This window comes from Fragaria vesca, linkage group LG6 (genome assembly GCF_000184155.1).
Source record: "Fragaria vesca subsp. vesca linkage group LG6, FraVesHawaii_1.0, whole genome shotgun sequence".
Lineage (NCBI taxonomy): Eukaryota > Viridiplantae > Streptophyta > Magnoliopsida > Rosales > Rosaceae > Fragaria > Fragaria vesca.
The window spans coordinates 32,954,928-32,969,180 of record NC_020496.1 but is presented as its reverse complement, the minus strand read 5'-3'; the positions used below and the strand labels follow the sequence as shown (position 1 = coordinate 32,969,180).

Here is a 14,253-nt window from a genome sequence, read left to right as displayed (position 1 = left end):
ACTATTTTTACCGTCGTCGTATTTTCTTCATACTAATAATCCTCCGCACATAATCGTCCCGAAACCCCTCTAGGGACCAATTAAACTATTTACTCAATGACGGAGACGGTAAAATTCTTATTATAATCACGCTAGTAAATAAGGTAAAAATATAAGGGTCGGGATGTGACATAAACCTTTCTTTGGTCTCCCCCTTTTTCGAGTGGGAGCCGAGGCCGTAACCACCGCTCCACCGTGGGCATCATGTGTGTCGGTGACACCGGTGGTGCCTAGCCCGGGTGTGGCATTAACTTGCCTAGTTTTTGGGACTTCTAACCTTGTTGGAATGTTTGCAGTAGGGATAGTTTGATCTCGTCACTTTCACGATATCAGTAAAGGAGTCAGGCATCGAATTTACAACTTTCTGAAGATCGAGAATTCGTTGCACTTCAATCTCGCTCTAAGATGAGCGGGGATCATAATGAGACATAGTGGGGACACACCACAATAATTCTTATCGTTCAACTGGAACATTACCGTTCCTCTCTCCTCCTAACGGCGAGAAGCATGTCTCATCAAAGTGACAATCTGCAAATCTTGTAGTGAAGAGATCTCCTATCAAAGATTCTAAATAGCGGACAATCGTTGGTGCTTCAAAGCCAACATATATACCCACTCGTCTCTGAGGACCCATTTTAGTACGCAGTGGAGGCGTAATAGGCACATAGACCGCATAACCAAATATGCGAAAATATGAAATGTCAAGCTCATATCTAGATACGAACTGGTACGCACTGAATGATTGGTTGGCTGTGGGTCTGAAACGAATAAGTACAGCTACATGTAAAATTATATAACCTCATGCAGATACGAGTAGATTAGTGCGCATCACCAATGCCCGAGCCACAAGCTGTTACCGCGTGATTATTGACCATTCTGTGAATGATCATGGGGAACGAGATGTTCAACATCAATCCCAATAGACATGCAATGTCACACCCCGAATTTTGGATAAATAAAAAAATCCAAATTCAAAGCATGATAACTAAAAGAAAAACAAACTTTACAACACTTTAGTTTTACAACTTGTGAAAGAATAATTTGAAACAAGTAAAACCTCCCTCAATACTCACAAAAATCTAGAAAGTAAACACAAGAAACAAGCCTAACTGCCCCAGCCTCAACTCTGCTAATCTTGACCTGCAAAAACAACCTCTACACCATGGATTGGTGCACCGGGTTGTAAACAACAAACCCGGTAAGCTTTAAAAGCTCGTATGAGTAAATCTCTAACAACATACTCAACCCAACAACACATAAGGTAAACACTAAGAGTTCATGCATTAAAAATAAATTCAGAAAAACACTTACAAACAAGAGAAATCGAAAGGAGAAATTAAGAAAACACAACAATTCACAATCACTCAAAATCATAAATGAAATCCTGCAAAAAGTATAGTTCAGGAATTCCATTAAAATCACACAATTAAAATTAGAGAATCTCCTGCGGACAAGCATAGTTCAGGAAATACTCGAAACAAGGAAATTAAATGACATCATATAAAAACATCATACAATCATTTCTCTACTCTTACTTATGGGTTTGTCAACGCATAGTCATCCCCCATAAGTAACTAGACAAACACGTACTCATGGGTTCGTCAACACATAATCATCCCCCATGAAGTACCGATAGACTAGAGCTCTATACTGACTGTAACCAATCACCCGGCCAAGGCTTGGTTCCCGATCCACCACGAAAGCTCCTAATCTAATGTACACCATCACCACTAAGACACACACATTCACAACTAATGCAACAATCACCACTAAGGCACCATTTCACAACGAATGCACTCACTCACCACTAAGGCACACATTCTATTACTCTCACGTCATAACACTTATCAGATCACAAAAATAATAATATCATCATAATCGTAACCAATCATCTGATTAAAGGCTTGTAACCCGGTTTGACTAATTAAACAAACAATTCTACATCACACTATCACATTATCATAACGTGCATTTCACACATAAACACGTGGATATAAATATTAAAAAAAAGATAATCTACCGACTCTAATTATGACTCATGATCGGAAGTCCTTTTGAAAATTATATTATTAACAGAAAACTTGTTTTCACTTACCATGAGCCGTTGACGATCAAGCTCATTTATATTTAAAAACAAAATCATTTTCTTTCAAGGACAACTTCACAATTAGCCATAATTATCATCATCATCAAAATCACCATCATAATCATCATCAAAATCATCATCATAATCATCATTATAATAATTACCATAATGATTATCACCATCAAAACCAACACCACAACCATCACCAAAATCAACATCACAATCATCATCTTAATCATCATCAAAATCAACATCACAATCAACATCAAATCATCATCAAAATAAATAGGCTAAAAAGTGGACCTTGGTGAGATTTTACTCACCTTAACTCCCGCTACGTCTTCACACGCACAACACAAGCATATAGCTCAAAACCATACTCCACAAGTCACCTATTAACAAAAACGTTAACCTTAGTAACTATCAACAACAACATTATCCGACTCGAACCGAAACACATGTCCTAACCCATGAGTTTGTCACTCGAGACAAATCCTTCTCCTTGACCTCTAAAAGGTCACCGAAACGTCCTACACAACCTATAGAACTACACAACCTATAGAACTACTAACCAGATTCTCATGTTCGGATTTACCCAAAACTGAACAGAACGGAACTTAGCACCAAGTGGAAACCCTAGCATGCAATAATGGTAACCAAAACCTACAACCCACATACCAACACGTTCGTAACGAAGAGTACTACCTAACCAACACCCCAAAACACCACAGACACTACCGGACGCGCCGGCACGCGCCACCACAGGCGGCGGCGAGTGGGCACCACGCGCCACCCCAAAACTTCAACAACTCAACAAACTTCCAACAGCAACCTTAAAGAGCATATCAAAAAGAACACTTTTGATACCTGAGGTTTCACCCCAATCGGCCGGAAACATGTCGGAAACTCGCCGGAAAGATTGGAATCCACCACCGCCACTCTCCGCCGTGAGTCGAGCTTCAACACCACCAGGGATCGAACGAGGACGTCCAACACTTCCTATCCCGACCGGTTTCAACCTTGCCGTTGCCGTCGGAGGTGAGAAAACCGGTCGGGTTGCAATCCGGGTCGCCGCCCTCACTGTTGGCGCTCGATCAGCGCCGATCCGTCCATATCGTCTTCACTCGCCAACACAGGGAGCCTTGCGTCGAGGAAAGGAAGCTTTTCCGACCGATGCCGTCGTCTGGGTCAGCCGGAGTCGGCCGGAAAAGTCGGGTCGGGTCGACCGGGTCCGGGTTGGGTCGGCTGGGCGTTTTGCACTCTCTCGGGGTCGGGGAGAGAGAAGGAGAGGGAAGGATTTGGGTTTTCTGAAAAATGTGAGGACTCAAGAGAAATCTTTCCTATTTAACCCAAAATTCCCGTAAAGCCGCAAACTTCCGTTGACCATAACTTTCTCATACGAAGTCCGTTCTACGCGTGCCACGTGTCTACGAACTCGTATCGTCATGCTCTACAACTTTCGTGAAGAAAGTTTCTCAAGAAACCCAACGAATAAAAAGTCAACTCTATGACCCTGAATGAAAAAGAAACCCTTTCGGGTAAATTACGCATCTGAACACTTCCGCTCTTCCTTCGAACCTCAAACACACTAACTTCTAACTCAAAAATTCCCAAATAACATTAGAGACTAAAATCAAATTTCCGGGGTATTACATGCAATAATCATCAAAAGATATTGTTATAACCTCTCATGCATTGTCCAATCGAATAAACTTGATCGGATGATCAGGGTGGTGAGCTCTGAATTTTATAATTTGAGCTAGGAGTTTAGCAAATGCAACATTCCTTGTGGATAGCAAAGCGACATGTGACGAACGCGTCGATGCATCAACTAGAATCATAAAGTATCGAAATGGTATGCATTCTGGTTTGATAGGTCCACAAATATCACCTTGGATCCTCTGTTAGAATGAAATGCTTTGTTTTGTGTCTACAACAAAAGAGGGTCGTCCCTACAACTTTGCTAATGAACAAGCTTTGCAAAACGAGCGGTGAGTGTTGGAGATTGTCATAGAGGCATCAGGAGACATAAGAGTAGAAATAAATCAAGTAAACTTTTTCTTTTCAAATCCTTACTTAAAAAATGAAGAAACATTAGGAATTAGCATAGCTTGTAAAAACAGTTTGCATGAGGCACCACTTTATATCCTTCACTTATATTTGAATTGAAATTTTTTTAGTCCTTATGGTTTGAAGTCGACGTTCAGTCCGTGTGGTTTTATTTTAATCTGAATGTAATACCCCGGAAATTTTTAGATGCTAGTTTCTATTTTTTTTATTCGGTTGACTTCTTGGTTGACTTTTTTATTCTTTTGGTTTCTCAAGAAACTTCCTTCACGGAAGTTGTAGAGCTTGGCGATACGAGTTCGTAGACACGCGACATGCGTAAAACGGACTTTGTATGAGAAAGTTATGATCAACAGAAGTGTTGTGGCTTTTGGGAATTTTTAGTATAACTAAAAATTAGTTCTAGGGTTCATTCATTCCCGCATATCTCCTTGTCACACCCTAATTTTCGAAGGATAAATTTCAAAAATTTGGACATGATATAACTCAAAAATAAGACTCCAATACCTGCTCAACAATCCCAAACTCAACCCAAAAGCTGGAAATATAAATATCAACAAAACTCATCACTGAGTTATACATTATATCTCCTTAATTACATTAACTTCAAAAGTCTAGGAAAATAAGGACGCTCAAATGCGCCTAAAAACAAACTGAAAATTGTTCAATAAAATGTACTTCATCTAATACCCAGCTACTATGTTTCTGCCTCAACCCTGCTGATTATCACCTGCAGGTCTAACCCCTACACTATGAATTGGTGCACCGGGTTGTAAACAACAAACCCGGTAAGCTAAAAAGTTCGTGTGAGTAATTCTCAAAATTTACTCAACATCTCCAACACCCCATAAGATAAAACCGGTAATTCCTGCTTTAAAACTTAGTTCAGGAATCACCTCAAAACAATAAAATTCAAAAGTGAGTAAATAATAAGAAAACACAACCATCCACAACAATCAAAATCATAAGTGAATCCTGCAAAAAGGATAGTTCAGGAAATTCACTAAAAATCATACAATTACGATTAAAGAATCTCCTGCATTAAGCATAATTCAAAAGATATTCAAATAAAGAATTAAATGACAACAATTAAGAAAATGTTAAAACCACATAACCAATACTTTTACAAGTACATATGTACCCATGAGTCTCAGATACCAATAATGTATCTCCCATGACTTATAACAAACATATGTACCCATGAGTCCCAAATATTAATAAATACCTCTCATGACCTACAACAACAATTTATGTACCCATGGGTCCCAGATACCTTCAGGTACCTCCCATGACCTACACCGACAGACGGACTAGAGCTCTATTCCTAACCGTAACCAATCAGCCAGCCAAAGGCTTGGAACCCGGTTTGACTGTCCAATATCACATCACAAAATAATAATAGCGTCATAACCGTAACCAATCACCCGATTAAAGGCTTGGAACCCAGTTTGACTATCTACACAACAAATCACAAAAGAGTAGAATCATCATAACTGTAACCAATCACCCGATTAAAGGCTTGGAACCCGGTTTGACTATCTAACTTGTTTTATCTTACCAATGAGCCGTTGACGATCAAGCTCATTTATTTTTAAAAACAAACAATAACGTATACTTTAATTCAACATCATTAACATCATCATCATCATCATCATCATCACAATCATCAAAATCATTATCATAGCAACCACAATTATTTAAAAGCATAACATTTAAATCATCATCATATCTTTAATTCAACATCATCAACAACATAAAGAGCACATCATAAAATTATATCCTTCCACATAGATATAATTATACTTCCACAAGAAATAATCTATCAATCACCAATAAAATTATGATCACAAGGAACTTAAAATAATCATATAAGGAAAACTTGTTTTAAGTTACCTATGAGCTGTTGGCGATCAAGCTCATTATTTTAAAACAAACCAAAAACATAATTTTTAAATTAAAATCATCATAATCATTATCAAAAATCAATCATCATAATAATTATCATCATCATCAACACAATAATCATCCTCATCATCATCAACATTTTCACCAATCATAATCATCAAAATAACCATAAATAAATAGGTCACAAAGTGAACTTTAGTGAGATGTTACTCATCTAAAAATCCCGCTGCGTCTTCACAAAAGAACTCAAGAACCAAGCTCAAAAACAACTCCACAAGCTACCTAAACAACACAAATACTAACCTTAGTAACCAAACAACTAAAGAGAATATTGCACCCTTAACAAACCTTAACTCACGGGAGGACAACTTTCCAAGGTCGTCATAATTAACGACTCAATACAGCTACCTCAAATCCTCAAAACCTAAACTCAAACCTCACACAAGCCTAAAATTAACCAAAAGGTCCTAGCATGCAATCTTGGTAACCAAAATCCACGAACCACATAACAACACAATTGTACTGATGAGCATTACCTAACCAGCACCACAAACACCACAGACACTACCGGACGCGCCGCCACGCGCCACCATAGGGGGCGGCGAGTGGGCCCCACGCGCCACCACAGGCGGCGGCGAGTGGGCCCCACGCGCCACCCTGAAACTTCTAAATCTACACAAACTCCCAACAACAACCTTATAGAGCACAGCAAAACGAACACTTTTAATACCTCAGGTTAAGCTTGGTTCGGCCTTAAACTGCCCCAAACAGCCACCACAAACTCCACCCCCAAATCTGCAAACTAGTGCCCCAAACTTCAAACTTTAGATCACAAGAGAGGCATAAACATCTCTAGAGGAAGGAGGAGAGCAAGACTCACCCAACTCCGGCCTAAAACGCCGTCGAAACCAACAAAAATCCGGCAAGACCACCACAGCTCCTCCACTTAGCAGCGGCGTCTAGGCGGCGAGACGACGAGCGGCGCTGCCCTAGAAGTGAAGAGGAGGTCTGTGCGCACCGAACGAGACCAGCAGCGGTTGAATCGGCGGTCAGACGGTGGACCTCTGCTTCGGGGAACCACGTGAAGCTTCTCCGGCCAACAGCTCTATCTTCGGCCTGCGACGCCGTGCTACACCACCCTAGACTTGGAGGCGATGTCCGACTGAGTTGAACGGGACCAGCGGCAGTCAAAGCGGTGGCCGAACGGTGGACTTCTGCTCTGGCAAGGATGAGGTCTGCGTGCGGTCGGGAGGAGAGGGAGAGAGCTGAACGGGGCTTTGATGCAATTTTAGGGTTTTCTAAAAAGGGCCAATGATGAAATGGTACCTTTAGAAGTAACAAATAATAAAACTGTTAGCAAATGTTCCTTAATGATAAAACAATACACCCATTTAAATTCTTTAAACCGTTGCCCATAAATTTTAAAAAAATTACATGTCATGCCACTGACAAAAATAACAACATATTAACCATTATTCATCTCTCTCACTCACTCTCAACTCATCTCCCTCACTCTCTCTCTCTCTCTTCTCTTTCTCTCTCTCCGCCGAATCACTCTCTCCGGTGAACCCGTCGTCCTCCACCGAGAGATTGATGCCGTTACCAAAGCGAGCTCAAAGAGAACACATCTAAAAGCACACGACGAAACTCTCCTCCGTCGTCATCGACGATTTCATCCTCTTTGATTTTTCTTTCATCCTTCAACAAATCTCTTATGTCATGACTTTTCGGATTAATTTTGATCATGGTCTTCAGCTTACAAGGTAAGCTAATATGTTTCTCTCTTCTTTATCAATTGATTGTTTTTTCTTTTTTATGTGATTAAAACTAGAAATAGAAAAAGAAGCTTGAATTCATGAGTTTTATTGTATTTTGGGCATGTCATTTATGAAATAAAATGTTGTGTCATGAATCTTTTATTGATTAGATTGTAAATGCATGTTTGTTTGGGATGTTTAATTTGTGTTATGTTATTTGGTTATGCACACAAGGTGTTTGAGGAAATGTCTGTGAATGAATTTTGGTGTTTTTACTTGATGAGAGCGCAGTGGACCTTGATGTGCTAGCGAGGGCTGACCTTCTCAAGTTCTTGAGTAAGGAATGTGAGGAAAGAGATGTTACACGCTGCAAAGAGATGCGCATTAAAGATAAAAGCTTAAGAAATACGGAATTCTGCCCAGATTTTCAGTCAAATTCGACGGCAAATTGCGAGCAGCTCAGAGCGATCCAAGAAACTTTCCTTATATCAACGGAAAGCTAGAAGAGTGTAGTTTCCAGAACATTTCGTGGATCATTGATAGCTGTTTTGTAGAGAAAGTTATAGCCGTCGGAAGGAGGGAAGGTCATTCTGCAGAAAACTGGAAAATGAAGGAGAAAAGTCTACCAAGCAAGTTTTTAAGGACTTAAAGTGTTTAAGGAGATGCAGAGAGTTGACGGTTTTGTTGAACAGCTAAATGAAAGATTATTTGTGTGAAACATATCTTTATTTATTAAGCTTGATGCTTCTGTTTTTGGGTTCTTCATTTTCAACACCCAAACAACTTCATAATGTTTTATACTTATGCAGATTGCATTGAGGGAAGGTAGTGATAAAGTCATACTGAAATCAATGTTAAGTGCACTGAAGCATGGTGACAATAATGGTTCAATACCCCTTCTGCTCTATTTTGTAATGAATTTTGGATTAAACGATGAATGAGGAAAGCCAGAGTTCTAAAAGTTGTGTTGGCACTAAATTGTTTTCGTAAGTATTCTTAATTTGATGATTTACAATTAATACAGATTGCTTTACTTTGCCATAATCTGTGTTCTGTGTGAGAAAAAAAATGTGTAGCTTGTTATGTAGAATGTATGAAGCTACACATGTAACTATCAGTCAGTAGTTACATGCATAGTTACATAGATGGAAAGTTACATGGATAGTTACGTACATGGATAGTTACGTACATGGATAGTTACATGGATAGTTATATGCATAGTTACATGGATAGTTATATGCATAGTTACATAGATGGATAGTTACATGCATAGTTACATGCATAGTTACATACATAGTTACATGGATAGATACATCGATAGTTACATGCATAGTTACATGCATAGTTACATGGATAGATACATGGATAGTTACATTGATAGTTAGATAAGTAGCTTAATGTAGGTACACAATTCATTTACATAATAATAATTGTAGCGTACCGCTGCACCGCAACGGCAGTGTACCGCTGCATATTAGAACAAAAATCTATTAAAATCCATGTAACTAGCAATGTAACTACCCAGGTAAATAGTAATCTGTAGTTACATGGATAGTTACATAGATGGATAGTTACATGCATAGTTACATGAATTGTTACATGGATCGTTACATGGATAGTTACATGCATAGTTACATAGATGGATAGTTACATGCATAGTTACATAGATGGATAGTTACATTGATAGTTACATAGATGGATAGTTACATAGATGGATAGTTATATGCATAGTTACATTGATAGTTACATGCTTAGTTACATAGATGGATAGTTACATGCATAGTTACATAGATGGATAATTACATAGATTAGTTACATTGATAGTTACATGCATAGTTACATAGATGAATAGTTACATAAATGGATAGTTACATGGATAGTTACATAGATAGTTACATAAATGGATAGTTACATAGATAGTTACATGCATAGTTATATAGATGGATAGTTACGTGGATAATTATATAGATGGATAGTTACATACATAGTTACATGGATAATTATATAGATGGATAGTTATATAGGCAGGTTAATATAGTTACACAAGTGTAGCATGTATATAACTATCAATCTGTAGTTACATGGATAGTTACATACATAGTTACATGGATAGTTACATGAGTAGTTACATGCATAGTTACATAGATAGTTACATATATGAATAGTTATATGGATAGTTACATAGTTACATAGATGAATAGTTATATGGATAGTTACATGGATAGTTACATAGTTACATAGATGAATAGTTACATGGATAGTTACATAGATAGTTACATGGATAGTTACATAGATAGTTACATATATGGATAGTTACATGCATAGTTACATAGATGGATAGTTATATAGAGAGTTACATATATAGTTACGTGGATAGTTACATGAATAATTATATAGATGGATAGTTATATAGGCAGGTTAATGTAGTTACACAAGTGTAGCATATATATAACTATTAATCTGTAGTTATATGGATAGTTACATACATAGTTACATGGGTAGTTACATAGATAGTTACATGGGTAGTTACATAGATAGTTACATATATGAATAGTTATATGGATAGTTACATGGATAGTTACATAGTTACATAGATGAATAGTTAAATGGATAGTTACATGCATAGTTACATAGATGGATAGTTACATATATAGTTACGTGGATAGTTACATGAATAATTATATAGATGGATAGTTATATAGGCAGGTTAATGTAGTTACACAAGTGTAGCATGTATATAACTATCAATCTGTAGTTATATGGATAGTTACATACATAGTTACATAGATAGTTATATGGGTAGTTACATGCATAGTTACATAGATAGTTACATATATGAATAGTTATATGGATAGTTACATGGATAGTTACATAGTTACATAGATGAATAGTTACATGGATAGTTACATAGATAGTTACATATATGGATAATTACATACATAGTTACATGCATAGTTATATAGTTACGTGGATAGTTAAATGGATAGTTACATGGATAGTTACATGGTACCGCGGACAGTTACATGGTTACGTGGACAGTTACATAGATAGTTACATAGATAGTTATATAAGTCAAGCAAATAATAATTGCAGCGTGCCGCTGCACCGCGACGGCAACGTTCCGCTGCTTTTAACATGTTGTTGAACCGCGACAGACACTTTATGCTTCTTGGCCATAACAACATACTCAAATGCAAAAGTAACTGGACATGTAACTAATAAATGCAAATGTAGCTGACCATCTATAGTTACATGGATAGTTATATATGTAGTTTAATGTAGTTACACAAGTCAGGTACACATAATAATTACACAATCCAAATGATAATATGTAACTAGTCAAGTAACTATTGAAAGCAACGTAACTGACTATGTAACTGTTCATGTAACTAATCATGTAACTGTTCAAATCCAAACGATTCTCCCTCGCCTTGACTCATCAATCCCTCTGACTCCTCCGCAGGCTCTTTGTCATTCCCGCCTGGTTCGTCAACCTCCTGGTCTTCGTTGGTTTGCTGGAGAAGGGTGCTGAGGAATTTGGCTTTGAAACCAAAATGAGAACCCCCAAAACATCAAAGAAAGAGAGCATTAGACATTAATTTGCTGGAGAAACAGTGCATATGCAAATACATGCGAAAGAGGGAACATTAGTTTGGACAGATGAACTTGTATATTAGACACATACTAACAAAACTAGTTTGTGTTTCTGGTATTGAATGACAACAATTGACTAATTTTATTTGGCTGATAGACCATGTTACAATTACTAAAAAGGCAGAGGAAAACACTAAAGGGTTCTGTACACTTTTGTTAACCAGCAACATGTTAATCAATTGATATAGATGATATACAAATTTCAATATATGATCAACTACTAGCATTTGACACATTTGAATAGGATGTAGAACTACAGAGCTTATACATACTGATATTGCTTTATTCATATAGAATGTGACATAAAACTCATTGTGTAAGAGTTCTAAAAGAAAAATAGACAATTTATCTTCATCTGTATTTGGCTATTTGCATATGTTTGTCACTTGCAAAAGAACTGCAATTATAAAACACTCATCCAACCAATTGATCAGACTTATATATACATCATTGTAACCAATTTATCTTGTAGAAGATCACAGTAAACAGAGTGAATTCATTAGACATAAGTAAAAGAATACCACCACGTACCCAATGTCGTAATCCTGCTCCATCTGACTGTGAAGTTCTTCAGCCTGACAGTATTTATATCAAAGAGATTCAGAACAGTTGGTCACATCAAAATATTAATGAACATAGGACTTGTTTTTGCTTGAAGCCAAACTTACAGTTTCCTCATCAAATCCATCATCAGTATCAGGTATCTCAAGAGGGTTGAAGAAGTTAAAGAAGCTTTCACAGTCTTCAGTTTTAGTTATGGGTTTAGCATTCTTTGATCCCTTTCTTGGCTTCTTCTTCAAGATCTTCTGCGTCAAGCTCTTCCCAGGATACCAATCAATCTCCGTCCTATTAGATAACCCAATTTTTTAGAAAAACAAAACAAAATTTAAAAAGGAAATAAAGGGAGCAAATACTTTACAGCAACAGTTAATAGATACCCAATTGCCTTCTCCAAAATAGGTTCATCGTCATCAATCATGTGATACGTTTTTGTCAGTACATAATTTTTGAAATAAGAATTGGCATTGAAGAAAAACTCAAGCTTGAATCCTTTTGGTTCGTCTATCCTAGACCACTTGATATCCTTGAGGTACTTCAGAGCCCCTTCATCACGCTCTGAGATTTGTTCCAGTATACATTTGATCAAATTTCTGCATTTTATTTTTCAAAAAGAATACACAAAGAAAATGTGTTAAAAAGTTTCCCCACCTCCTCAGAAAGAACTTCATTGGTCTTCATTGCCGTGAGCCAGAAATCCGGCACCCCTTTCTCTACAATAACACATACAATCAATATCAAAGTTGAGACTACTGAATGAGTCATTAAAGATTTGACTTGTGAGAGGTACCTTCGGTGGCATTATCTCCTTGGTCCAATGCAGATTCAGGATTAACTCCTTCAACTTCGGTTACACCATTGCCAATTTCGTACCTCTGCAATCAACCATCATATTAATCAGACAGGCATACATCAGCATTGCATATCACATTTAAGCCAATTCAGAAACACCAATTTCAGTTATTTCTAAACGGGGATTTGTAAAAACATCATAAGCATTCTAAATAATGACAACTTGTCAAAGTAGAACCCAGCGCCTGTTGAAAGCCTACAATACTTTACTGTAGAGAGGTTCATAGAGCTTCTGGTATTTTGCTTCCAATGCAACCCTCTCTTCGAAAAACTTCTTTTCCAACTCATCATGTTGGCTCTGCAAAATACAAAATAAGTGTGCAGGATTATATTAGTTCTTTGATTCACCGGTGATGTGACGTGACGAGGAGGGGGGACACGGCGGGCCTTGACTGATCTGACAAGGTGGAGTGGATGATGCCGCCGGCGAGTGCCGTCGACTAGCGTGGCCTAGAGACACAGGGGATGCAGAGGGAGATGCAGTGGAGATGCCGAGAAACATTCGAGCTTCGATTCTCTTTCACCGGAGCTCGTCACCCCCAAAGCCACAGACATGACTGCGATGCTGAGAGGAAGCTATGTCCACCGGTACGATGCCATGAGAAAGGGCGCGTCTCCGTCATGCTTTTGGGGGTTGGGTTTTCATATCCTCGAGACGCTCACTGATCTTAGAGAGACGAGGAAGACAGAAGGGTATAAGTGTCAATAAAAAAAATCTTAGATGGACTGTTATATCATTTAATAACTTTAGAGGTAACCATTTTATCATCTAATATGTTTTGGAGATTACCTTTTTATCATGTGGAACAATTAAAGATTTTTTTATCATTTGCATTTGTAAACGGTAGTTTTGTGTTATATGCCCTTCTAAAAATACCCACACACATTTTCTATTTATACTAAAAACCCCGAAAACCACAACACTTCTGTTGACCAAAATTTTCTCAAACGAAGTCCGTTTTACGCGTGCCGCGTGTCTACGAACTCGTATCGCCATGCTCTACAACTTCCGTGAAGGAAGTTTAATGAGAAACCCAATGAATAAAAAGTCAACTAAAAGTCAACCAAATAAAAATAAATAGAAACTAGTATCTAAAAATTTCGGGATATTACACTCCTTCTCTCCGCTTTCCTTCTCTCCCGCCTCACCTTCAGAACCTGAGTTTTCCTTCTGACCCGACCCGAACCCGGTTGACCCGACCCGACTTTTCCGGCCACCTTCGACCGACCTGGACGCTGGCACCGGTCAGGTTTTCTTCCTCTCCTTGGCGTGGTGCTCCCTGTGTAGATGGGTGAGGACGACTCGACCCGGAATTGAGAGAATCGAGCGCCACA

The 14,253-nt window shown here is 38.1% G+C and overlaps 1 protein-coding gene across 1 annotated transcript; it reads right to left on the bottom strand.

Moving 5' to 3' along the window:
• Positions 1-6,988: 6,988 nt before the first annotated feature.
• LOC101314980 (nucleosome assembly protein 1-like 1-like) lies at positions 6,989-13,473 on the bottom strand. The gene is made up of 8 exons (XM_004306142.1): positions 13,411-13,473; positions 13,124-13,216; positions 12,857-12,941; positions 12,720-12,779; positions 12,447-12,633; positions 12,177-12,354; positions 12,030-12,083; positions 6,989-7,423 (listed from the first exon to the last, which is right to left on the bottom strand). The coding sequence occupies exons 1-8, from the start codon at positions 13,471-13,473 to the stop codon at positions 6,989-6,991; spliced, it is 1,155 nt and encodes a 384-aa protein (XP_004306190.1).
• Positions 13,474-14,253: the final 780 nt, after the last annotated feature.